Source organism: Tachyglossus aculeatus, chromosome 18 (assembly GCF_015852505.1).
Source record: "Tachyglossus aculeatus isolate mTacAcu1 chromosome 18, mTacAcu1.pri, whole genome shotgun sequence".
NCBI classification, from domain to species: domain Eukaryota; kingdom Metazoa; phylum Chordata; class Mammalia; order Monotremata; family Tachyglossidae; genus Tachyglossus; species Tachyglossus aculeatus.
In genome coordinates this window covers 34,561,223-34,588,017 of record NC_052083.1, presented here as the reverse complement: position 1 = coordinate 34,588,017, position 26,795 = coordinate 34,561,223, and the positions used below count along the sequence as shown (strand labels likewise).

The window sequence follows — 26,795 nt, the reverse complement described above, 5'->3', positions numbered from 1 at the left end:
ACAGAGGGAAGCCAAAGCCCGAGGAATTAAGTGGAGAGTTCACTCTGACCCCCGAATCCATCCCTTTTCCCTTGGGAGGTCTGGATTAACCATCCACTTATCTCAGCTCTCCACCTGACTTGCCCTTACAGCCTCGGCCTTGGTATCAGTAGTCGGCTCTGAGGTGGGAGGGAGGGTGCCATGGATGGTGTTTGTGGATATCGGTCACCCAGATGCACGTGACAGCATGGGCACTGTACAGAGAAATGTGGTAGTATCATCTGCACCATTTAGGAGATGCCCAGGGCTGGAACATTTCTCCAGGGAATTCCTGACCGCACAGGGTGTTCCAGTCACTGTGTTCCTGTCCCACAAGTCCCACCTTTAAGCTGTGGGACTCAGCAGCCGGGGTCACGGCAGAGGTAAGCTGGACTCTTTGAATTAAAAAAAAAACCAACAAAAAAAAAACTGCACAAAGAGGTCCAGAGTCACAACAGTACCATACAGGGGCAGACTGTCAGGTAAAGAACCCAATAAAGGGCTGCCCTTTTACCTGCCCATTGTCACATAGCTGTTTGGACCCCTCTGTTGCCAGTTTCAGTCTCTGGATCCAGCATTATTAAAGAATTTATTCCTTTTGCCTCCTAAGCAGGCTTGGAAGAAGCAGCACACCATCCCAGGCACTTTCCTGACAGTTGTTTCCAAGCTCTCAATGAGAAGTCTGTGGCATTTCACTCAAAGAAGGATGGATTCAGAGCAAATAAGAAACGTACCTTGATCTGAGCTGCTGGATCTGGGACAGTCTGAATCATGTCCTTTAACAGGCCAGCTTGTTTACCAGGAGTTCAGACCCTCAGGCAGCTGAAACAACACAAAAATCAAAAGGTAAAGTTCTTCATTTTTAAGGTTCCTTTTCTGAAAACTTCTACTTTCTAGGAGGCAAAAAAGTTTCTCAGTCATACATGAATCCTGCTTTGGTCCAAGTGGTGGTTTATGCTACTGTGGCAATGAATATTACTCTATTTTATTTGTACATGTTTATTCTATTTATTTTATTTTGTTAATATGTTTTGTTTTGTTCTCTGTCTCCCCCTTCTAGACTGTGAGCCCACTGTTGGGTAGGGACCATCTCTATATCTTGCCAACTTGTACTTCCCAAGCGCTTAGTACAGTGCTCTGCACACAGTCCAGAGGACGAGCTTATAGACTAGAGGAAAAATGTACTTTCAATGGTAGGCCTTTAAAATCACTTGATAATCCACTCGCCCTCAGTCCCACAGCACCTATGTTCATATCCTTACCCTCTGCATTTTCTCCTTCTGTAATTTATTTTAATATGTTTCCTCCTCTAGACTGTAAACTCTTTGAGGGCAGGAACACTGTCTACCAACTCTGTTGCATTGCACTTTCCCAAGCATTTCAGATCAGTGCTCTACACAGCATAAGTGCCCAATAAATAACTTGACTGACTGATTGATAGGTCACAAACCACATTGAATCTGTACCTGATTTTCTCCAATATGCAATTCCTAGTCCATTTTTCCAAGAACCAGAATCTTAAATCCTTCTTCCCTTTCAAATACCAGTCAAAACTTAAGCTGTTCTTCTCTGACCAGACAATTGACTATATATATTACTGTTATTACTTTGGTCAACTGAATTGTCAATTCTTCCACAAGTTAATTTCTGCCTCTTTGGGCCAATTTACTAACAAATATTCCCACTGCTTTGCAGATGATGCCTAATAGCGATAACACCATTTACCCCATTTGATAATAAACATGTGTTGACTACAGTACAGGTGAAGGAGCTGTAATATTTAACTAACCAAGTTTCTCCAATGGAGAATCAGATTTGTCCCTCTTTGAATCAGAATCTGTTCTCCCTAGACAGCAGTTGCAAAGACAAAGAGAGGAAGCAGAAGGTTGAAGTATCTGGAATTTCAGATGAGTGAAAATCAGTGTGGAAGCATTCAGAAGAAGTATGGCCTAATGGAAAGAGCAAGGGCCTGTGTGTCAGAGGACCTGAGTTCTAATTCTGACTCCATCACTTGTCTGTTGAGTGACCTTGGGCAAGTCACTTAACTTCTCTGTGCCTCAGTTACCTCAACAGTAATATGAGGATTAAGACCATGAACCTCATGTGGGACAGGGACTATGTCCAACCTATCTTGTATCTACTGCAGTGCTTAGTACAATGCCTGGCACACTGTGAGCACTTAAAAAATCCCATTAAAAAATTACTAGGGTCCAATCTAACAAGGAATTTCTGGAACGTGAACATCATGCAGATGTCTTTGAATGCCAGGACATCCATAGGGGAGATGGATAGAGTAGATTCCTTCTCAACAGGAAAGGGAGGACCCTGGTGTAAACTCTCCATCCTCACTTTGGAGCAGAGCAACAAAACTCACTGAATAAGAATGTTTCCAGTCTTCATTTCTTTTAAAAACATAAGCAAATATTGACATATATCCCAAGCTAAGACTTTCTATGGAGCTTTTATGTCACACACCTGTCTCCCCTCTCACTCTGTTCTTTCATCCTAAAAAGAGCAGAGAGGACAAGAAACATGACCTATTTCTCTCCTCCATCCCACCCCCCCATCCTGGTAGCACTTACTTACAAATCCTTATATTCCATTACTTCTTTCTAGCTGTCGTTTCTTTATGTGCCTGGCTCTTCTGATAAACTGCAGTGATGCTAGCACCTACATATGAGAGTTTTGGGAATCCTCCAGATGACTTACAGATTTTGTGGACAAAAAATAAATGAGGGACATTTCTTTAGGAGAGATTCTTTTTAAGTCACGTCTGACATATTTCATGGCAAGGACCACTTTCCCCATTTAAGCTGGATTTGGGTTTTGACTGCCGTGTCTGTTGTAATACCAGTTCCAGGTGATTAGTCCCTGATTAAGAAATGAATGGCTCTCTGAGTCAAAGTGTCATAAGGAATGAGAGATGAGGAGACAAAGAAAAAAACAAGCACTGGGAGCTGAAAACATTAAACATGACTACACAAAAGGGACAGGCTTTTGGGGGGCACCATGTGGCCAGGACTGTGGGTGCTACAATTGGCCTTTTAAGCGACAAACGCACTCATAGCTGAACTTCACTGTCAGTGCAGTCTCCTTCAAATAATCAATCAATGGTATTTATTGAGCGCTTAGACACTTAGTGTGTCTCCCCCTTCTAGACTGTGAGCCCGCTGTTGGGTAGGAACCGTCTCTATATGTTGCCAACTTGTACTTCCCAAGCGCTTAGTACAGTGCTCTGCACACAGTAAGCGCTCAATAAATACTATTGAATGAATGAATGCAGAGCATTCTTCTAAGAGCTTGGGAGAGAACAATATGGGTTGGTTGACATTCTGTGCCCACAGGGAGTTTACAGTCTAGAGGGAAGAAATCATTCAGTGGGATCTCCTTCAAATACGAAGGACAACCACAAAAAATGACCCTGATAAAGCAGAAGTGCCTGGCCGCCGGCAGGGGAGACCACAAGGCAGGCTAAGGGAAGGAAAAATGCCTGAATGCCCTAGCCTGCTCCACTGTGGAAAGCCGCAGAACGCACCGCAAAGGTTTCTGGTATGAAGCACAGCTTCTGCCCATTTCACTCCTTTCAGTCTGCGCATGCTATCCGACGAAAACATTCGGGGGTGATTTCTGAGGAGAAGGTGCGGGCCAACAGCCTTTCAAGAACAAAGCAGACAGCAACGAGGCAGCTGCCGTTTAATTTCAGCCTGCGAGTTGTAATTTTGCCTCTGGGTCCTCTACAGAAATAAGACTTTCCGAAGGAAAACACACTGCAAGGGAAAGGCGGGTAACATCAAGAAAGGGAATGGAGCTATAAATAGCGGTTCTTTCCAATTTTACACTCCGCTCTCTGTTAAAGGAAAAGGCTTTTGCCCAAAAAACACTTTTAAAAAACTCTCTCAACTGGCAAAACATGTGCCTTTGGTAATTTCAAAATCTAAAGGATTCAAAATCAAGTCACAGAGCTGGGGGGGATGACCCATCTCTGCTGAAAAAACTTCGGAAGAAAAGAACTTTTGAGGACATAGCCACAGAACCTTTCACTAACATTCTTTCAGCAAGATGGGTGACACATATTATGAGGTAATCATATAGTCAGATCTATGGAAGTAACAATTCCACCAGCCACCACACAGGCTCTTCACAAAGACAAACCTGTTTTATATTTTCAAATTAGCATCCCAAACAAGATTCACACATAATTATTTTGGACTTCTGCCATCCTTCACCCAAATAAAGGATTGCCACAATTAAGGTCAACAAGCCTAAATGTCTCAGGACTGTAGGTGGGGAAATCGGCGGGGTAGGGCAAGGAAAGGTGACATACGCTTATACAGAATAACCGGGTTGAAATTAACAATTTATTTATTAAGCACTTACTATGTGCTAAGCCCTGTTCTAATGAGATAATCAAGATAAGCAGATTGGACATAGTCCCTGTCCTACACAGGGCTCGAAGTCTAGGAGGGAGGGAGAAAATAGGTCATTCCCATTTTGCATATGGATAAACAGGCACAGAGAAATGAAGTCAACCGCCCAATGTCATACAGCGGGTTCGTAGCAAAGCCGGGTCTCATGACTCCTGGTTCTGTTCTCTTTCCATTAGGCCAGGCTGCTTCCAAATAAATCCCCAAATTTTCTCCAAAATGTAAAGCCAGGTTCTACACACTCTGGGGAAGAGGGAGCGACTGGTTGCACCAGATCCTTTCCCCATTCCCAGACCACACCATCATCACTGACACAGACAGAAGCACAGAATGTTTCCAGCCCCCAGACCCAATGGGGACAGGGAGGGCAGGACAGATTCGAAGTGGAGGTTAGAACTATTCTGGGAATTTTTGCACTGGTCCTCTACCCACCCCCCACCTTCCTCACCCCATCCCCACCTCCACCCTCCCCATTTGATTCCCACTGCTTTTGACACGAGGGGAGCTTTCACCATCCAAACTCGGGCTCGGTTGAATGAGGAAGCTGCCTCTTTCCTTCACGTTTTGGTAACAGAAGCAGCACAAATACATCAATAAAATCACCCAAATTTTGGAAAATCCATTTGAATGATCTGGTTATACATTTATTGCTCAGAACTTGGTGGATGTTCCCAATACATTTAAAAAATACACATTTTTCACTTGCCAGAGGACTTAGAAGTCCTCTGATCCATTTTCCATTGTCTTTCTGAAGGCTTTTTTCATCCCTGCTATTTTTTCTTGGCCGAAAAAACCCTTATTTCTGTTTATTTAATATCTGTTTTTAACTTTTGGCACCTTCATTACCAATGTATGAACTTTAAAAAAAAAATCAAACAGCTGTATAAACATCAGACATTTAAAAAGCAGAGTGACTTTTGATACATGTCAACTTTTATTGCAAAAAAGGACCTGGAAAAGTAGGTTTTAGAAACCCTGGCATTTCAGGGACAATTTAAACTTAACATTATTAAAAATGCTAACACTTTTTACAAATAGCAGCACAATACACTCTCATTTAAACAAATACTTCAGTAGACAAATAGTGCTCTTTAATAATACTTCAATTTGCGGTCTTTCAGTTTTTGTTTTCATTTCTTACAAGCACGTTTGAAGAAGGTCTATGAATAGCTTCCAGTGACGCTGAGTATAATTTTAAACTCCCTTTCAGCATCTGGAAACTAAAGGAATTCACCGGATGAAACACATGGGCCTTTCACAGTGGAGCTGTGAGATCCAGGTTTAAGTCTTCAGAATAAGGATTCTGGTTTGTGGAAACTTCTTTCCTAGCAGAGAGAAGTCAACCACGACATAAAAGTCAGCCCGCAGAGCTTTCAGGCCCTCTTTGGGAAGTTGGGGAGGTCGGATTAGCCGGGACCAACAGAGGGATTCACTTCTTGGAGAACAGAGCACAAGCCTTGAATAGTCTAGGCTGCCGGGTCGGCCTGGGCCCTGGGCTGTGTAACCCATCCATGCCCCTTCCACTTCTGGCATTCTTGGAACATTCCTTTAGATAAAAATGAAGTTCACACTTGCCCTCTTGAAGCTTTTCTGCATCACTTTCCCTTTCCAGTGAACTGACCCAGATCTTCCAGAACTTTCCGTTCCCGAATTTTCTATTTTGTTTAGGTCCTATTAAGTGCAGCAGGTGCTGCTCATTTAGGTCCCAAATGAGGTCTTCTGCTGGGACGTTTCCCCTGATTCTCCTGGATTCATTCATTCATTCATTCAATTGTATTTACTGAGCACTTACTGTGTGCAGAGCACTGTACTAGGCGCTTGGGAAGTACAAGTTGGCAACACATAGAGACGGTCCCTACCCAACAGCGGGCTCACAGTCTAGAAGGGGGAGACAGACAACAAAACAAAACATATTAACAAAATAAAATAGAATAAATATGTACAAGTAAAATAGAGTAATAAATACGTACAAACATATATACATATATACAGGTGCTGTGGGGAGGGGAAGGAGTTAAGGCAGGGGGATGGGGAGGGGGAGGAGGGGGAGAGGAAAGAGGGGGCTCAGTGTGGGAAGGCCTCCTGGAGGAGGTGAGCTCTCAGTAGGGCTTTGAAGGGAGGAAGAGAGCAAGCTTGGTGGATGTGCGGAGGGAGGGCATTCCAGGCCTGGGGGAGGACGGAGGACGTGGGCTGGGTCCTGGATGACCCTGATGGTCGACCACTTGCAATCAAACAGGCACTGCAGTATAGAAAAGCAGCAGTGTGGCCTAGTGGAAAGAGCCTGGGCCTGTAATCCCAGCTCCACCAATGTCTGATGTATGATCTTGGGCAAGTCACTTTGCTTCTCTGGACCCTCAGCTTTCTCATTTCTAAAATGGGGATTCAATATCTGTTCTATCTCCAACTTAATTATCTTGGATCTACCCCAGCACTTAACATAGTGCTTGGCACATAGTAAATGCTTAACAGATATCACTTATTATTATTATTATGAAGAAGAAGATGATCAATAAACTGGTCACAGAGTCTCAAGATTAGGAGGATCATTAGGGTTATGTTGTTAGGATCGCACTTCAGCAGCGCAAGAACATTCAAAGGAACATAGGTAAGGGAAGTCTAATGGAAGTGCCCAAGTGAAAATGTGACTGAGACACCTGAGAGCCAACTAACTCCTCAGAGAAGAACGCGGCAACTGAAAATGAATCCAGACCAAGCTTGAAACCCCCCAACATAGCCTCTCCCTGCAGGTGGGTGTCCCACTCTGACCGGCCAGGGCTGTTTTCAGATGTGAAATGGCAGCTGTGTGACAAGGGTGCATGCAGGGGGCACTGGGATGGGGAGGGGGGGCCTCCTGGACACAGCAGCCCTGGAGCTACCACCCCTCTTGCCCCAAAGCGACAGCAGTGGGGGGAGGGAGAAGCAGCGTGGCTCAGTGGAAAGAGCACGGGCTTTGGAGTCAGAGGTCATGGGTTCAAATCCCGGCTCCACCACGTATCTGCTGTGTGACTTTGGGCAAGTGACTTCACTTCTCTGGGCCTCAGTTACCTCATCTGTAAAATGGGGATGAAGACTGTGAGCCCCACGTGGGACAACCTGATCACCCTGTAACTTCCCCAGCGCTTAGAACAGTGCTTTGCACATAGTAAGCGTTTAATAAATGCCATTACAACAAAAAAAAGGGGCGGGCCTCCGTCCATCTAACAGTTCCAACCTAGAGACATCATTCAAGGGCTGTTCTTGGACACTTGGACAGTTTTGGCTCAGGGTCAGAACCACAATTTCCAACTGCGGTGTCCACCTGAGGTGACTCTCCTGATCCCTCCCTTGTCTGGAGCTACAGAGCGGAAACGTGCAGTCTGGATGTGAGATGTCCCCCTCCCCTCTCCCAGTGGCAGGTCACACTCCGATCCACTACCTCAACAACTCCCAGTGCTTACTTCACGTGCAAATCATTTTCTCCACCTGGCCACCCTTTACCCCTTTGCTCTTCACCCCAGCTGCCATACACTGACAGTGAGATTCTCCACTCCATCCTTCTGAACGGAATCCCAATTCGTCCCACCCCCTCTGTCTTCGCAGCCCAGCGCAATATCTCCCCCAACCCCAGCCCACCGACCCAGCTGTTTTCCAATAGCCATCCTAGGAGTCGCTTGGAGGTTTCCCCCAATCCGACCCCACTGAGTACTCAACCGTCCCCGGGACTGGGCAAGCACAGCCTATTAATGGGATTGTTAATACATATGTATTTCAAAATATTTTCCTCCCTTTCTGCGAGGTCCCACCCCCGCGCCTGCACTCCGCCAGAGCACACAGAAATATTCCACAAAAAGAGCAATCCAATCTCTCCCAGGGCTTTTTCCAAAGCAACTTCTGCTCCTCTGGGCTGAGTTCAACCGACTCTTTGAGGCGGCCCCGGACTGGCGGCCACTGTAAACGAGGAGGTAAGCTGAGCTCACAGCTTTCATGTGAGCTGACACAGAGACATTGTCATCAGAGTGAGGGCTCCCGGCAAGCCAACTTCCTGCCGCTCCAGCTTGCTGCTCCGGCCAAACAGAGCGGAGCTTCCCTGGAGAGGCCCGAGGTTCAAAGCCATCCACAGAGAAATGCTTGGCTGGCTTGCGGCGGCCCAAAAGAAGATGCTCTACTAGGGCAACGTGGTGTGACCCCGGCTGGGCCTGCACACAGGTCAGAGCCCTAGCCGGGGCTGGGGCTGCTGGGCCCTCCGGGAAGCCGGGACCGTCTCTTGCTCCGTGGCCTCGTCCTGACCGTCAGCTTTTTGGCCCTCAGTCAGCTCCCCTCCTCGTCGACCCCTTACTCACATCCTCCCGCCTGTCTGGAAACCCTTCCCACTTTGGCTCTGAGAGACTACCGCTCTCCCCGTCTTCCAACCCTTACTAAAATCACATCTCCTCCTGGAAGTCTTCCCTGATTAGCCTCACATAATAATAATAATAATAATAATAATGGCATTTATTAAGCGCTTACTATGTGCAAAGCACTGTTCTAAGCGCTGGGGAAGTTACAAGGTGATCGGGTTGTCCCATGGGGGGCTCACAGTCTTAATCCCCATTTTACAGATGAGGGAACTGAGGCATAGAGAAGTTAAGTGACTTGCCCAAAGTCACCCAGCTGACAGTTGGCAGAGCCGGGATTCAAACACATGACCTCTGACTCCAAAGCCCAGGCTCTTTCCACTGAGCCACGCTGCTTCTCCCCCCACCCTATTCTCCCTTCCTTCTGTGTCACCTATGCACATAAGTCCATCCCCACTAAGTACTTTGATAATAACAATAATAATAATGGCATTTATTAAGTGCTTACTATGTGCAAAGCACAGTTCTAAGCACTGGGGAGGTTACAAGGTGATCAGGTTGTCCCACGGGGCGGGGGGGGCGGGGGATCACAATCTTAATCCCCATTTTACAGATGAGGTAACTGAGGCACAGAGAAGTTAAGTGACTTGCCCAAAGCCACACAGCTGACAACTGGGCTGGGATTTGAACCCTTGACCTCTGACTCCAAAGCCTGTGCTTTTTCCACTGAGCCACGCTGCTTCTCTCATCCCATCCCCACAACACTATTGTACATATTCTTATACTCTGCTGTTTCCCCTTGCTGTAATTTACCTACTGCCCGTGTCCCCTGCTAGATCCTTGAGGGCAAGGATCACGTCTACCAATTCTGTTGTGCTGTACACTCCCAAGCGCTTAGTACAGTGCTCTGCACACAATAGGCACTCAACAAATACCACTGATTAAGGGCAAGAGAAGGGGAAGAGCAATGCACACTCATTCCATATTCAAGTACCTCGGCTCCAAAAAGCTTCCATGTAGCACTTACGTGCTACCCACTTCTTAAATGGTAAGCTCCTTGTGGGCAGTGAATGGTGACTGCTAATTGCGTTGTACTGTACTCTCCCAAGCACCTAGTACAGTGCTGTGCAAACAGTAAGTACTCAATAAATGCTGCTGCTTGACTGATTGGAAAAAAAAAAAAGAAGCTTCATTCTTCCCATTTGTCTCCAATCCCCTCACCCCATTGTAGACATAGTTTAGGCCTGTCCTGGTATGGCAGGCTGACTGGGGGACCAGCCCACACATGAAAACAACTAAGGCCCTACTGAGAGCTCACCTCCTCCAGGAGGCCTTCCCAGACTGAGCCCCTTCCTTCCTCTCCCCCTCATCACCGTCCATCCCCCCGTCTTACCTCCTTCCCTTACCCACAGCACCTGTATATATGTTTGTACATATTTATTACTCTATTTATTTTACTTGTACATATCTATTCTAATTATTTTATTTTGTTAGTATGTTTGGTTTTGTTCTCTGTCTCCCCCTTTTAGACTGTGAGCCCACTGTTGGGTAGGGACTGTCTCTATATGTTGCAAACTTGTACTTCCCAAGCGCTTAGTACAGTGCTCTGCACACAGTAAGTGCTCAATAAATACGATTGATTGATTGATTGAAAGCAACTACATACTGTGGCTTGAAAGAGTAGGACTCGGAGATGTGAAAGAGCCATCTCCGTGGTTCACAGGGGTGGATGATGAACTTGCTGGTACAGATTCCTTTTTCCTCCTATCTGGTCACTTAGTCTAGCACCTGTTCCCCTCTACACTGAAAACTCCTTGAGGGCAAGGATCATGCCTAGTATAGGGCTCTGCGACAGTAGTTGTTGCCTAGATACTACTGATGGGTTTACTAAAATTATTCTGATTCGCATCAAGAAGTGAAAAGCTTCATCAATGAGTCAACTCTCTCTTTTGGGGCCCACATGTTGACATGAGGAAACAGCCCGGGCTTAGGAGTCAGAGGTCATGGGCTCTAGTCCTGGCTCCGCCACTTGCCAGCTGTGTGACTTTGGGCAAGTCACTTCACTTCTCTGGGCCTCAGTTACCTCATCTGGAAAATGGGGATGAAGACTGTGAGCCCCACGTGGGACAACCCGATCACCTTGTATCCTCCCCAGTGCTTAGAACAGTGTTTTGCACATAGTAAGCACTTAACAAATGCCATTATTATTATTATTATTATTTCAGCCTTTTCTTGGATGGTCCACGCAATGATTTGCACACAGTAAGTGCTCAATAAATACGATTGAAATACGATTAAATGAATGCCATGCAGTGTATCTACTTAGCCTATACGATGCCAAGCAGTGCGTCTATTTTGTACTGTATTCCTTAAATGGACAATGAAACACTCTACCGAGCCAGCCAAGGACAACAGGGAGAAAAGGGACTGAAGGTGAGATTAAAAGAAATGAAATACATCTCTCTGGTAGGCAGAAAAAAAGATTCCAACTTTTGAGGTTTTGCAAAGGAATGAGTCCCCAACTGCCACAGTTATGGAAAGTTTCAGAAAGTAGGGTGGAGAAGCAAGCTAGATGTAAAGGGTCAGAGAGAGTCGGTAGATATTTAGGGGGCAGAAGAAAGACAGCCCTGGGAAAAAAAAATGTGAATTTAATTTCTAAATGGAAAAGAAAACCACAGGTGGCAAGGAATGACCGGCATCAAAAAGAGAACCAGTGGCCACTAGATTTCAAATCCCAATAGCCTGTAAGATCCTCGAGGGCTGGAGACATCCCCTTTAACTTTAACTGCATGCTCCCAAATACCTAGTATAGTGCTCAGCACAAAGTAAGAGCTCAATCAGTGAGGGAGAGTAGGGAAGCCATGTAGCTTAGTAGAAACCACCTGGACCCGGGACTCAATAAACTTGGGTCACACCAGCCTGCTGTGTGACCTTAGACAAGTCACTTAACTGCCTCATCTGTAAAATGGGGACAAGATACTTGGTCATACTTGTCTCTTAGATTTTGAGTCCTGGGTGGGACAAGGCCTGTGCCTCAGATGATTATTTTTTATTTACTCCAGCACTTAGCCAAGTACTTAATAATAATGATGATGATGGCATTTATTAAGTGCTAAATATGTTCAAAGCACTGGCAAAGTGCTGGGGAGGTTACAAAGTGATCAGGTTGTCCCACGGGGGGCTCACAGTCTTAATCCCCATTTTACAGATGAGGCAACTGAGGCACAGAGAAGTTAAGTGACTTGCCCAAAGTCACACAGCTGACAATTGGCGTAGCCAGGATTTGAACCCATGACCTCTGACTCCCAAGGCCATGCTCTTTCCACTGAGCCAAGCTGCTTCTCTTCTTGGCACAAGGAAAGCTGCTTAATAAATGCCATAGCTAATAAAAAAAATCAGTGCTGACAGTGGGGATTTAAAAAGACAATGTTTGCACAATGCATGCTCATTCCTGGGCAATTCCGTGGGCAAGTGGAAAAAGGTTCAGAAATCCATTGGGTCCTAAAGGCATCAACAGCGGTGGCTCCAGGCTGGCAGTAATCAATCCATAGTATTTCTAGGTTTGGAAGTCAGTCAGTCACTCGTATTTATTGAGTGCTTACTGTTTGTACAGCACTGTACTAAGTGCTTGGGAGAGTACAATATAATAATAAATAGATATATTCCTTGCCCACATCAAGCTTATAGTCTAGACGACGAGCTTGCAGTGTAGAGGACTGTACTGCCATACCAAAAACCCTCAGGTTTGGCCCCTCTAAATTCCTCCTCCAATTCACAGTGGCTGCAACAGCAAGGCTGTTGGCACATGGTTGGACTTGCCAGCTTCAGCACTAGCGCCGGCGGCTGTCCACAGGTTTGGTAGATTGGCTACCACATGGATGCCAACTGGAATGCGCTCTCCTTGCCATTTAAGGAGTGCTCTGCACAAAGCAAGCGCTCAATAAATACGATTGATTTAGTTGCGTTTGAAGACCTGGACTTGTTTTGTTTGTCCACTTCTTTGGGCAAAATCAGTTTGTGTTTTAAAACCTTTTTTAAAATGTTCTCCACTGCCTTACTTTTGGGCTAGCACTTGCCACTGCCTGAGAGTCCGTGATGAATGATCAAATAACCGTAGAAGGAGATATGACTGGTGCTTTGAGCCTTGTCCCAGGACAGCAGAGTTGCCCTGGGGATACCCAGGGTTGCAGAAATGGGGAGAGGAGCGAAACAGCAGGGAGCTGGAAGGACAGAAAGGTTGAAATATAGAAGAGCCTATCCAGGCTTTGCCATCCAGGGAAGGGCACTGTCCCCTGGGTTTTCCCTCGCAGTCCATGGGAGGGTTCAGAGAGATGCAATATTGTCAGAAGCCTCCTCTTGGTCTGAGTTTACACAAGCCCACTGGGATTCAGGGTATCGTGATTCCTTCCAAACCGTGTTTTAGAGTTAAGACCCTGAGGTTCAGTTAGCCTTCCGCTCAGCACAGACCCAATCGATCAATGGCATTTAATGAGTTCGCCACCTTGCATCAATCTATTTAGCATTTCATGATTTAATTCAAGTGCCCTGTAATTTAAGATATATTTATGCAAGTAATTTAAGTGTATCCCCATATAGATTGTAAACTCCTTTAGGGCTGGGATTAAGTCTTCTAACTCTTTTGTACTCCCCTAGGTGCTTAGTAGGGTGGTCTGCCCACAGTAGGTTCTCGATAAACACTGTTAATTAAGCAATGTACTAAGCAGCTGAGAGACAGTCCAACAGAAGTAGGCCACATATTTCCTACCCTCAAAGCAGTTCCCACCTCAGACAGGCAAAGTATTTACCACTACTGTCAAGGGACCCAGAGGCAGACGGAGAGTAAAAGAGGTGATCACTGGATCACAGGGAAAGGTGGATGAGGTCAGAGGAGGCTGAGAGCTCAGAGCAGAGCAGCCCTATTGACCTGTGCCCATGACATGAAGACTTTGGCTTCTCCTTTGCCATCAATCAAATGGGAATAAACCTGTGGACCTTCCTCATCATTGTTGCTAGAATGAACCAAGTTTACCACTGCTTTTGCATCGTAGTAGTGATCGCAATCACAAGTATTTTCCTTTTGAAAGGGCTATCAATAATAATAATAGTACTTATGGTACTTGTTAAATGCTTACAGGGTACTGTAATAGGCCCTTGGGTGGATACAAAACGGGTTGGATGCAGTCCCTGTCCCACGTGAGGTTCAGTCTTAATCCCCGTTTTACAGATGAGGTAACCAAGGCCCAGAGGAAGTGAAGTGACTTGCCCAAGGCCACACAGCAGACAAGCAGCAGAGCTGAAATTAGAACCTTCTGAATCCCGGGCCTGTACTCAATCCACTACTCCATGCTGCTTCCCAGTGAAAGCCAGCGAATGGCCAATGAAAGTCTGAAGTCCTGCCTTTTCAAATGAGCACTTGGAAGAGGTTGTATTTTACGGTTATTGATACCTTCGTTGACTCTCTAAGTGAACACAAATTGCTTTTATTTGCAGCAAATCAGTGACTGGGAGGTGAACGTTTTATTGGGTGACACAGTGACCCGCACCGGAATTGGGACGGCACCGTTCCAACCCAGACTGGGCCCAGGCCTGGGGCCGAGCACCAGGCCAGACCGAAGCGAGCCAATCGTGTTGGGTCCGAGCAACACTCTCCAGGAGGTTGACTGCACAGAGGTGGGACGCCCTAGGAACTTAGCAGAATTGTCACCCCAGCAGTTGATGGGACAACTGGCAGAGAGCCAAATTTCCCCTCGAGCCCAGTGACACCTCTCCCCCAGCCGGACACTGTGAAAGCGGTGGGCAGAAGGGAGGAGTGTGGACACGGACTGAGTTCAGTGTCGTCTGGGGACTCAGCCGGCTCCCTAGCCAAGGCCTAACAGAACTCTAACCTGCCCTTCCTCCTTCCATGTTATTTTTCATTTAAAAACAACATCACTGTGATTTCATTTCCCTCCACAGTGTTTGGAAATAGTCACATGTATCTGAAGGCCCACTAAAATCTCCCCTCCTCCAAAAAGCCTTCCCCGATGGTCAACCTTTAGCACATTTATTTTTCCCTCCCTCCCCTCTTATTATCAATTGCACAAACCATTAATTATTCTGATCGCTCTATATGTATATATACTTTCAATGTCTGTCTCCCCCATTACAGTGTAAGCTCAGTGTGTGTAGGGAGGTGTCTTGTGCTTCTGCTGAACTTTCCCAAGCACCTAGGACAGTGCCTTGCACCCAGCGGGTACTCAGTAATTACTATTATTCCTATTACTATCTTCCCCTTGAACTAGTCGCCTCCTCTTTCCAATCCTCATTTTATCCAAAGTGTCACTCAGTTGTTCGTGAATGCAAAGAGAAAGAGCTAAAAGCTGCCTGGGATCATTACGCTGATTTTCTTTGCTGCTTCTAGCAGGAGAAATGCATGCTTGCAGATGACGGTAATGATAAAAAGTAATTTGTAGGCCATTAATAAAAAGACGCTGCCACCAGTGTGGCAAAATGAATTCCTATTCATGTTTGTTTTTTGGCTTGTTCTTAGAAATGCACATATTTTAGCCTTTTTTAAATTACATTTTAAGCTACACAACTCCACTGACTTAAAAGCAACTTTGAAGAACTGTGTCTGTTAAAGAGAGAAATAGGTACCAAATATCTCACACAGCAGATCAGTATAGGTAAGAAATGCTACTGGTAGAATAAAAACCTCTCCTCAGCACATCCATCCTATGACCCCCACCGAGAAACCCAGATGTTTGGAAAGGTAAACTTCAAATCTCAGAATTAGCATGATGTCACCACATATACAGTTGGTATCTAAGAATTTAATTGAGTAGAACACCTCCCAGATTCAAGGTGGGCAAAACAGAGAAGCAGTCTGGCTTAACTGAAAAAGCACGTCTGGGAGGCAAGAGTCCGGGGTTCTAGTCACAGCTCTGCCCCTGGCCTACTTAATGCCAGTGCCTCAGTTGCCTCATTTCTAAAATGGGGATACAATCCCTATTCCCCCTCCCCTTTATACTGTGAGCCCCATATAAGAGATGGACTGTGTCTTACATGATTATTTGTCTACCCTGATGCTTAGGACAGTGCTTGACACATAATAAGACCTGGATAAATACCATCATGATTAAGTTAAGAGAATAGCAAATACCCTCAGAGTTCTTCTCTCTCGATTCCCCATGAAAGCTACAGGAGTTGGTGTGATGCTGTTGAAATAGCAGGGCTCTCTCAAAATCAGCTCTGCCATTCATCTGCCATTCATCTCCTTAGATGAGACATTTAATTGATCTGAGCCTCAGTTTCCTCACATGTAAAAGAGAGAATAGGTCCTGCTCTCTCCACTTCGGAGCTGTTTGATCAGAAAATGAGCTTTGGAAAGCCTTTCTGAGCTCTGCAATGGCTGGCAGAGTAGATTTAGGCTCTCCGAGGCACACTGCCTTACAGCAGGGCTGTCTGGCTCAGAATTCAATTGGATTGCTGGGTTAGACCTGGATGCTCAGTTGAAAGACTCCCAGCCTCAGCAGTATATATAGGGCCCCTCATTCTGAATCAAACCAAGTAGAAGAGCCTCAGCAGGGAGGGTCAAATGCTTACAAAAGCAGACTAAGGATTCCAAAACAACCAAAGCAAAGGACAAGTAAACACCAACATGCACACAATCATTCTAGTCTTAGAGACATACAAAACATTGTTGGACTTTTCCCAACCCTCAGCCAGATGCCTCTTTGAAGGGAACAGGCCTCAATTTGAACTTTTCTAGACTGAACTCAAAGTAGCAAACCACCCAAAAACTAGTCATCCCTTCAGAATCTGAGCATTCAACAAATGGCCAGCTTGATCCTGGAGCAAAAAGGATGGAGAACAGGTGTGCAATCTTTATGGGCTTCTGACCAGAACTCCAGAATGCTCCAAGCCTCACCCAATTCAAATATACTCAGCAATGCTGACACTGCAGTTCCTGGTGGTAAATGTAAATTACCCTCCTGAATCATGGCAAGGGATTTAAATGAACTCCCTCAGAAACAGTTGCCCAAGGTAAATCCCTGCCTGACCACTTCCAGCATGGAGGAAACTACTTTCCTTTGGCTTTCCATAATAGGGTAACCCAGTGGTATCCAATGGCATTCTAGACGAAACACGATGGAGGCGACTGGTCAAGCTCACCCTGACTCCAAGGGTATGATGTGTAGGTGGGAAGATGGGCCGAGCGCTAGCTTCAAAGCTCCCATTCCAGACAGGTTCATCCCGAAGACCATAAAGCCATGGACATTGAGATTTGGGAAGAAGTCCAGCTGAACTTGAGGACCAAGGTGGGGCCATTGGTTTAAGCTGCCCGTGTTCGAGACACTGTGGCCTAATGGAAAGAGGATGGGCTTGGGAGTCCGGATCTGGGGTTCTGGTCCCAGCTCTGCCACGGGCTGGCTGTGTGACTTGGACAACTTAATCTCACTGGACTTCAGTTTTCCCATCTGTAAGAAGGGGATCAGTTGTAAGCCAGGTGAGGGACAGAGACTGTGTCCAATCTGATTACCTTGTATTTATCCCAGCACTTACCATAGCAGGCACTTAATAAATCCCATAAACAGAATAATGATGCAGATGGTGGTGAAGACTATTACCTTATGGCTGGGGTACCAGATTGGACACAGTAATAATTATGGAATTAGGTGTTCACTATGTGCTAAGCAACGGAAGATATACAAGGTTACCAGATACGACACAGTGCCTATCACAATCTGTTTTAACCCCATTTTACAGATGAGGCAACTGAGGCCTCAAGAGGTTAACTTACTTGCCAGTGGCAAAGCTGGGACTAGACTCTGGGTCTCCTGACACTCAGATCCGTGTTCACTCCATTAGACCACACTGCTTTCATTAAGCCTTGTTCTTTTCGTATTGCCAGCCCATGGATGTGTTTTTACTGAGACTACCCCAAGCCACTGTGTTTCCCCTTGAAAAATACTTCTGGCCCAGAAGTGACCGGGAGGGTAATGCTCCCTTTCCAGAGATGTCCAGATGACACATTCTAGGTTCTGAGGATTTCCACAAATAACTTTTCTATATGTCCTTATGATGCTGGCTAGACTGTTAACTCCTTGAGGGCAGGGATTGTGACTACTCTTTCTATTGTACTCCCCAAGGGCTTATTACAGTGCTCTGCACAGAGGAAGTCCTCAACAAATACCACGGACGGACTGATGCCTTTATGGGACATAACCTAGATAATGCGCATAACATTCCTCTGTGCTTCTGGATCGGCAAAGCATTCTGGTTTCCTCGAGGGCTGGCAGTGGGCCCCCCCCGGTCCCCAGGCCTGGCTCCCTCGGCCCCAGACTGAGGGTTAGTGAGGTCGGTCTGCTCTGGAGCAGCCCAGAGTGCAGCTCGGTGCGAGGGAGGCCAAGGAGAGGATTGAGTTGCGAGGAGACTGGCCCAGATTTGCTGGTCAGAGCCGACTCCCGCTGGGCCAGCCCAGACTCCTTGGGGTCGAGCCAGACCCCGTCTCTTGGTTGACCTGGGTCACTCAGACCCAGCATCTGGCTCCAGGTTGACATTATACCTCCTCAATCTCCTCCAGAGCCTGAGCACCGTACGGCGGCATCAATCTGGTCCTCCGAAAACTGAGCTGAACATCTAGTCCCTGAGTCCGGACCCCCAGACCCGTGTGGGTGACTCATTGGACTCCCCTGGCCTCAAGCCTGACCGAGGATGTTGTCAGCAGTGTCACTGGGAGTGGGCAGAGGCAGGAATGGTGAGTCCGGGCACAGTGGGCTGCTGCTTGGGCCAATTTGGGCTTGGGGGTGAGGGCAGGGGTAGGTGGGGATCCTGAGGGCAGCCAGGGCAGTTGCTCCTTTAGCACTTCCTGTAGGGTTTGGGACAGAAGGCACACCTGGGGCCCTGTGGTGGGGAGCAGATGAAGCCCAGTACTGACCCACTCACTCCCTCATCTGGGGGTACTGCAGGGGATGGTCCCCGCGACCATCTCAAAGGCTGGTCCTAGAACACAGCTCATCCCCAGAACTGTTTCAGGCTCCAAAGAAAATGGTAATAATACTCATGGTATTTCTGAAATGCTATGTGCCAAGCATTGCGCTAAGCACTGGTTTGATAAAGGAATATCAGATCTAGTTTCATTCCCACATGAGGCTCACAACCTAAGGGGGACGAAGAACACATATTTTATCTCCATTTCACCGATGAGGAAACTGAGGCCCAGAGAGGTTAAGTGATTTTCCAAGGCCACTCAGCAGGAAAGTGGTGGAGCCGGGAGTTGGATTCCCGGGCCTGCACTTTTTCCATTAGGCCCCACTGCAGACGAGCATGGTGGGAACCAGCTCCCTCGGGCCCCGCGATATAGGGAACAGGCTGACTCAGGCGTGCATTCACTGCAAGGGTCTCTGCAGTGCTCTGTGGGGGACACCCCAAGTCCCCCCACCCACCTCAGCATCGGCCACTGCCCTCTGACTTATGTGAGTGAGGGCTGGGGGCAGGCGCTGAAACCCAAGTCACGTCCACTCTAAAAACACACAACAGATTGGACGGCCAGGGATAGAAAGCTTGACCAAACCCCACACGTTGGTAGAATAGGTTTGAGACATTCAGGGTTCACTCACCCGTGTTTTCTAAAACAAAGTATTCTCCTAACACGAGCAGTGGTCACGACTGGCTGGAGTGTTGTGAGGGGGTGTGATTCCCCGCGATTGAGCGAGCTCTAGAGGGGGAAGGGTCCAGTTCTTCCCCGGCTCCTGGGAGACAGTGTGGCTTTGGGACTGGTGGGAGAAGGGCAACCTTCTGAGAGGAGCCCCCCAGGCTGGGGGCATAGCTTTCTACCGGGAGGGCAAGGCCACCTCAATCTCCACCAAGCACTGCCAGAGGTTCCAGAGGCCTGGACCATCCCTGTTCAGAATCAGTGCTCCTCTAGGTCAGGGTGAGGCCTGGCAACCCTGCAATATGAGCCCCTAAGCCAGGGTAGAGGGGGCCTATGTGCTGTGGTGGGGAAAGAGCAGGTCTTTGGGGGAAGCTCTACCCACCCCCCTGCCCCATCACAGTCCCTTCAGGCACTGTGGGAACCCACTCACCCTCCCCACACTCTCCTGCCCCTGGCTACCGTTTGAGTAACCCAGAATGGAAGCACACAGTCCAGCCCCGCTAACCCACTGGATTTCTCTGTATTCCTAACAGTAGTTAGAAAAACAAAGGTTCTTAACTCATGTGGAACGTAAAGGTTCTTGTGAAGTTTATTTTCTTCCTCCAGAGATGAAGAGCACATGTTGCTTTTCAGAAAAGGCAAATCACATGCCTGGAACGGGGGGCTTTCAACCTACCGAGAGATTAAGCTTCAAATCAGTCTTTGCATCCAAATTAATCTTTCACTGGCACGTGCATAATCCAACTCTATTAATGCATGATAAAACACTAAAGTTTCAGAGACTGCTTCTCTTAAAGGAGCCCTCAGTGATTCTCAAAGTGCTCCACAAAAGGAAGAAGCATTTTCCTCCCAAATTGATTCTTTTAAATGGGGGGAAATGGCAGGGCATCTGAAAACATTCAGTCAACACTTCTGATTTAGAAAGTCTACGAAAAAAAATTCAAAAGCTGGTATCTTCATCAATCTCCCTACCTAAGAAAATATTTTCCAGCTTCAAAGAACACCTACAAACCCGTCAACGTTTTCAACGCCTACAATACCACGGTTATTAGAAGGCCTGGTCCGGCTCTTCTAGAAGACGTCACCAGGCCCACACCCTCCAAATGACTGCCTTGGGGGGACAGAAATAGAACGCACAGTAGTGATTTGGTGGAATGCAGCCCTCCCTGACGGTCTTCCAAAGTCTGCTTCCTCTCTGGGTTATGTGAGTTGTATTATCCATTCTCCACATACTAGGACAGTGTGACTGTGGGAATACTTTGATACAGAGGGACACTAAACTACTCTGCATCAATGGAATACTTGTAATGCTAGTTAAGAGAACCAAAATCTGGTCATATCCTAGCACTAAATTAGCATTATAGTCTGATTCTGTGTGCCTCAAGTGGGACGGAAACTGTCTCTGATTTGGGTTTAGCACAGTGCTGAGTCCATAGTAAGAACTCCATAAACACCCAACTCATCAACCAACTCTTTTCCTCATTATTCATCCATGATCTCATAAGGGCTCAATGATCAGCAGCCACATTTTTAAAACAGGTTAGAGCCTAACTCACCCTCTGACCCAAGTTGCCCCGATAGCATGCTAGGTACTTTGGGAGGAGAAATAGCTCTTCCCGGGACACAAAGGGATGATTAAGCACGTTGGTTTTTACACACAATCCTGCACTGCACTAAACAGTCTGAAACAATTTCACCCTCCTCCCAGCTTGCCAAGCAAACTGCCAGGGAGTGACTCTTAAAGCCCTGAGAGAATTCAGCACAGTGTATCTAGAATGGAAATGGATTGACCATACCATCACTGTTCTTTATTTCAGTTCCATGGAGTTTTTGATTTTCCTTGACCTGTCCTTGGCAAAGAAAGCTGGTTTGTATTCTCCTTTAACAAAAGGTCAGGGTTGGAAGATTCACTAGACCCCAAAACGTCATTTAGGCAGAGAAAAGCTCCAGTGCTGGATTAGTCTGCTCTACTGTAAATTTTGGCTCTCTCCCCAGTTAAAGTGTAAACTCTCTGTGGGCAGGGAATATATATATCATGCTTCTGTGAACTTTCCAAAGGGCATAGTGCCACTTGTCAGCAGTGTGACCTTGGACAAGTCACTTAACTTTTCTGTGCCTCAGTTCCCTCCTCTGTATATGGGGATTAAGACTGTGAGCCTCATGTGGGACAACCTGATTACCTTGTCATCCCCCCCACCGCAGTGCTTAGAACAGTGCTTAGCACATAGTAAGTGCTTAACAAATACCATTATTTTTAGAGAAGCAGTATAGCTCAGTGGAAAGAGCCCGGGCTTGGGAGTCAGAGGCCATAGGTTCTAATCCTGGCTCTGCCACTTGTCAGCTGTGTGACTTTGGGCAAGTCATTTAACTTCTCTGGGCCTCGGTTACCTCATTTGTAAAATGGGGATTAAGATTGTAAATCTCATGTAGGACAAACTGATGACCTTGTATCCCCTCCAGCGCTTAGAACAGTGCTTGGCACATAGTAAGCGCTTAACAAATGCCATCATTATTATTACTAGTAGTACTAGTAGTAGTCATATGAGAAGCAGCATGGTGTAGTGGATAGAGCACAGTTCTGGCAGTCAGAAGGTCATGGATTCTAATCCCACCTCCACCACTTGTATGCTGCTTGTACTTCCCAAGCGCTTAGTACAGTGCTCTGCACACAGTAAGGGCTCAATAATACAATTGAATGAATGAATGCTGCATGACTTTGGGCAAATCACTTCACTTCTCTGTGTCTCAGTTACCTCATCTGTAAAATGGGGATTAAGACGGGGAGCCCCACATGGGACAGGGGTTGTGTTCAACTCAATTTGCTTGTATACACCCCAGCACTTAGTACAGTGCCTGGAACATAGTAGGTGCTTAATAAATACCATCCTCATCATTGAGTAAAGTGCATTGCAACCGGTGGGTGTTCAATAAATACCATTACTATTACTTCTGCTGCTACTAATAACACCATATTCTCTCCAATCTGTGGGGCCCTGGCAGGCAACTGCCAGCCTTGGGAGGGTCTGGTGGCTCGCTCTAGGCTAACAGACATATGTGGTCCCTCCATCACCCTTTAGTGGGACACAAGATCATTGGTGGCCTTGGCTGCGGAAAAGATGCCCAGGAAGGTGGTGACAAAAGAGTGAGATCCCGGGGACCACCTCACTTGCCCGTTTCCTTGAGAATTGAGCAGTTACAGAATCTGAGGGCTGAGAGCTCTCCAAACTCTGCTGTGAGGTTAGGAATTTGTTGTGGCCAGGTTGCGGATACCAAACACCCAGGTGTGTGAATAAAGCAGCAATAACAAAGGCGCTATTTAATAATAATAATAATAATAATAATAATAATTTAATAATTTTGGTATCTGGTAAGTGCTTACTATGTGCAAAGCACTGTTCTAAGCGCTGGGGAGGACACAAGGTGATCGGGTTGTCCCATGTGGGGCTCACAATCGTACTCCCCATTTTACAGATGAGGTAACTGAGGCCCAGAGAAGTTAAGTGACTTGCCCAAAGTCACACCTTCTATGTGTCAAAGCCCTGTGTTAAGCAGGATCGGACTCAGTCGCTGTCCCTAATCTAAGAGAGGGGTGAATGGGTATCTTATCTCCACTATACAGATGAGGACACTGAGACTCATAGGGCATAGAGGACAGCATGGCAGGGGTAGAAAAAGGATTAGAACCCAGGGCTTCTGTCACCCAGACCAATGCTCTTTCCACTAGCCTCTGCTACGTGCGGTATGCTGGGCACAAAGCACAGAATAATACCATTATACAAGCTATTTTGCAGAAATACAGGCAAGCCTGGAGCCCTTCTCTGAGGTTGGCCGGGGGGGGGGGGGGGGGGGACGGATCCCAGATCCTCCGCCTCCCTCATTACTCCAGAGTCACTTGTTCCCCTCCCAACTCCCTCTAAGTAGGAGTGCCGCTTCCAAGCTGCGGAAGTCAGCAGCAGGAGCTGTGGCGGACAGAGCCTGGGTGATCATGCCAAATCCAGCCCAGCCGGGGCCAGCCCAGCTGAAAAGAGAACACTCGGGAACGCTAGCAGCAGTTCTGAGTTTATCCGGGGCCTTGGTCCCTCTTTTCCAACTGTGGATTTTACCTTCAGACTCACACACCTGAGTGAATCCAAACCTCAAGAAGACTATTTACAACCTCAAAAAATGCTTCACAAATCTCAAAACCCAACTTAGTGGAGCATTTTATTTTTTAGCTCAAAAGGCAGAGTCAAACTCGTGATTTTAGAAATATATAAATAAATGTCAAAATGGGAATTTTTGAGACTACCGAATAAAAGCTCGGTTTAAAAAATTCAATCTGCCCCAAACCAGGAAGCATCAGTAATTCCCAACGCCTACATGTCTCGTCTCTCTAAAGCACACTGGAAGAAATTCTGCTTTTGGCGGTAATTTAACATTCTGAAGCTGCTATATTTGTCACTTCAGGCAGAGGGGGGAAAAATGGAGGAGGATCTTTTAAACCTTTCCTTCATTTTTTCAAGGATGGAAGGATCCCAGTTTTGATTTCCCACTTGAATTATTTTCTGTTTTGGGCAAAATCCACAGAATGCTTATATACCCAGTTCTGCCAGAACAAGTGTTTTTGCTACGTGATTTGGCTAGTCCACCATTAGGGAATTACGCAATGTTTGCCTAACGCGAGCCTGTTTGGACACGACACCAACATGTCAGAAGAAACGCCTTTTGCCCGTGTGCCTGATGTTGGACATCGTGAGGGCTGCTAATGTGAAATTTGGTGAGAAGGGAACCTTGCGCTTTAGGAAGACTGGGTGAGTTATCTATTTATATGAAAGACAACTCAGTGCCTGGGTTGGTGCCGACAAGCTTGTGCAAATGGCTACCAGATGTGGCTACCTGGGTCTGTGTCTCTGCATCTCTCTGGGTGTCCGTATCTCAGTCTGTCTCTCTCCTTATCTGCCTCTGAACCTGCATCAGGGCCTCTGTCTGCATCTCTCTCTACATGTGTCTGTGCCTTTAGAACAACTGCCCAAAACCTGGGTTTCTTCTTGGATGAAATAATTTTGCTAAGTAATGATTCTACCCCAGAATACGCTGTTTTAAGTAAATTGAAAGGTCAAAATGTCAATAAAATTGACAGTAAGACAGCGAAAAACAGCTGTAGAGCAAACTGAATTTTCTCTAATTCTCTGGGATAGGCCGGATAACCACCATCAGCAATGAGCATGCATTGAATCCTTGCTGGATGCAAGTTGCTGTACAAGGGACTGGGGGGGTATACTACCCTCAATGATGGACAACTAGTCACAATTAAATGATCTCTGTTCTTATTAATGAAAGGCAAAATTGGTCCTTCAGATGGATGAGACACTTTCCCTCCTACTTAGACTATGAGCCCCATGTGGGATGGGCAGAGACTGTGTCCAACCTGATAAACTTGTATCTGTCCCTGTGCTTGATACATAGAGAGCACTTAAAGATTATTTAAAAAAAAACAATAAAGAAAACCTTAAAACAAACGCCCACCCCCATCACCTCTGCCCAGAACAGTGGGACCAGAATTCTACAAAATGGGAGGGCGGACACAAGCATGGGAACCAAGACTCCAGGCACATCATCGCTCAGAGAGGATGCTCTAGGCTGCTGAACTAGAACCTTGAAAATGAAATTGGCAAAATGAGCCATTTGGTCACAGGAGAGCACTTCAGGGGTAGAGATAGGTAAAAACAGGCAATGAAAAAGTAGATGAGCTTTTTCCTCTCACTTCTAGTGGGAGAGAGAGAACTGGCATGATTTGATGGCTGACTGAACATGTGGGGTGGGGCGGGGGGAGGGAGAGAGAAATCAGCTTTAGCACTATGAATATCCTGTCAATTTTACCTCATGGGATTCTGCTCTGCTTCTGCCCCCAAGAGGACTACTCCTATCCTGACAGAACCACATTCTGTGGAGCAGAAGACATGGGATCTTGCGTGGCCTCATATCCAACCCTACATATTGTATTCTATTTTTAAAACAGGCAAAGTAAACCTGGACAGAATCATATACTTGTATAGAAATGACCACTCCTGATAACACTAAAATGTTGTGGTATTTGTTAAGCACATACTAAGTGCCAAACACTACACTAAATGCTGAGGTAGATACAAGACATTCAAGTCAGGCACAGCCCCTGCCCCATGTGAGGCTCACTGTCTAAGTAGCCCAAACTGCTCACCTACCTACTGGCAGTTTCAAAGGGCAAATTCTGATTATTCACTTTGGCATTTGCTTGGTTAACAGATTACCTGCATCTCATTTCCCAAAGCCATACAGCCTCAATGGCACGCCTTTCTAATCTGCGGAATGACCATTTCACAGCTTCATTTGTCAGATCTAGCTTCCTTCTCAAGAATGACGTCATTTAAACCCTGGACTGTACGCTTCTTGAGGGCAGGGGTTATGGCTACCACCTCTGTTGTACTGCACTCTCCCAAGCGCTTTGTGCGCTAAGCACTCAGACAGCACTGGCTGAGTGCTTACTCTGTGCCAAGCACTGGGGTAGATAAAAGGTGATCAGACCAGACGCAATCCACGGGGCTCACAGTCAAAAGGGAAGGGAGGAAGGACAGGACAACAGGGCTGTGAGGTCAGTAGGAAGCAAGCATCATTATCCCTCCGCTCATGGGGGAGCAGATGCCCACAGAGGTCAGGAGCCTTGCCCAGAGTCACCCAGCATGCAAGCAGGGACAAAAAGGCGAGTGACCAGCTCTACCCCCCACAGTCCTCAATATGGCTATCTGCTCTTTCTCCAGGGGAGGGAAAGCAACTCTGGGAGCTATTCAAACCAGGTGTGGCTTTTCCTTGGGATTTTTCATTTCCGGAAAGAATGAAGTGCTGAACTGCGGCTCTGGCTGGATGAAATGTGGATGGACGGGGTCTCTGCCTGGAACGAAGTAAAACAGGCACATGTTCCGAAAGACAGCGACGGTCAGAGGTGGCTGCTTTCATCCACCGCCTTCGGCTCCTCCCCTCCCCGCCCACATGAAAGCCGAAAAAGAGCCAAATGAGCAGCGGATCTCAAAGGGGCCATCTTCCAAAACTTGAGAGGCCAGAAGGTGGAAAGCAGGTGGAGGCTCCGGGCCAAGTGTCGACGGTTACAGGAAAGGAATTTAAGATGTGGCAGAGCCCGCCACAATCGTCTCCTTAGCAGGCCCGCCTCCCGCCCAACTGGTAGCAATCAGGCAAGACACTGCGGTGAGCCGGAAATCTAAAATTAGGTTTTACTACCTATAATGGAGGATTTATGGGAGGGCTTAATTGGCAGGCCCGGGATTAGGACCTAAGGTGGGAGAACAAAAACATCTTTCTGAGCATGCCCGCTCCCCTGACCCAGGACCCACTCGACAAACCTCACCCGGAGTCGGGGGAAAAAACTGATGGAAG

The 26,795-nt window shown here is 46.7% G+C and overlaps 1 protein-coding gene across 5 annotated transcripts in view; it reads right to left on the bottom strand.

The window, feature by feature from the left end:
* ERG (ETS transcription factor ERG) overlaps positions 1-26,795 on the bottom strand; it is a 203,427-nt gene that overhangs the window by 156,158 nt on the left and 20,474 nt on the right. For 3 of the 5 annotated variants that reach the window (XM_038760545.1, XM_038760538.1, XM_038760542.1), the window contains exon 2: positions 753-840. In XM_038760545.1, the coding sequence (XP_038616473.1) occupies positions 753-791 (39 nt within the window). In that variant the 5' untranslated portion in view covers positions 792-840. Of the gene's footprint in view, positions 1-752; positions 841-1,807; positions 1,829-3,553; positions 3,805-26,795 lie in introns of those variants that run through there. The other 2 variants (XM_038760539.1, XM_038760540.1) reach the window with 2 other exon arrangements.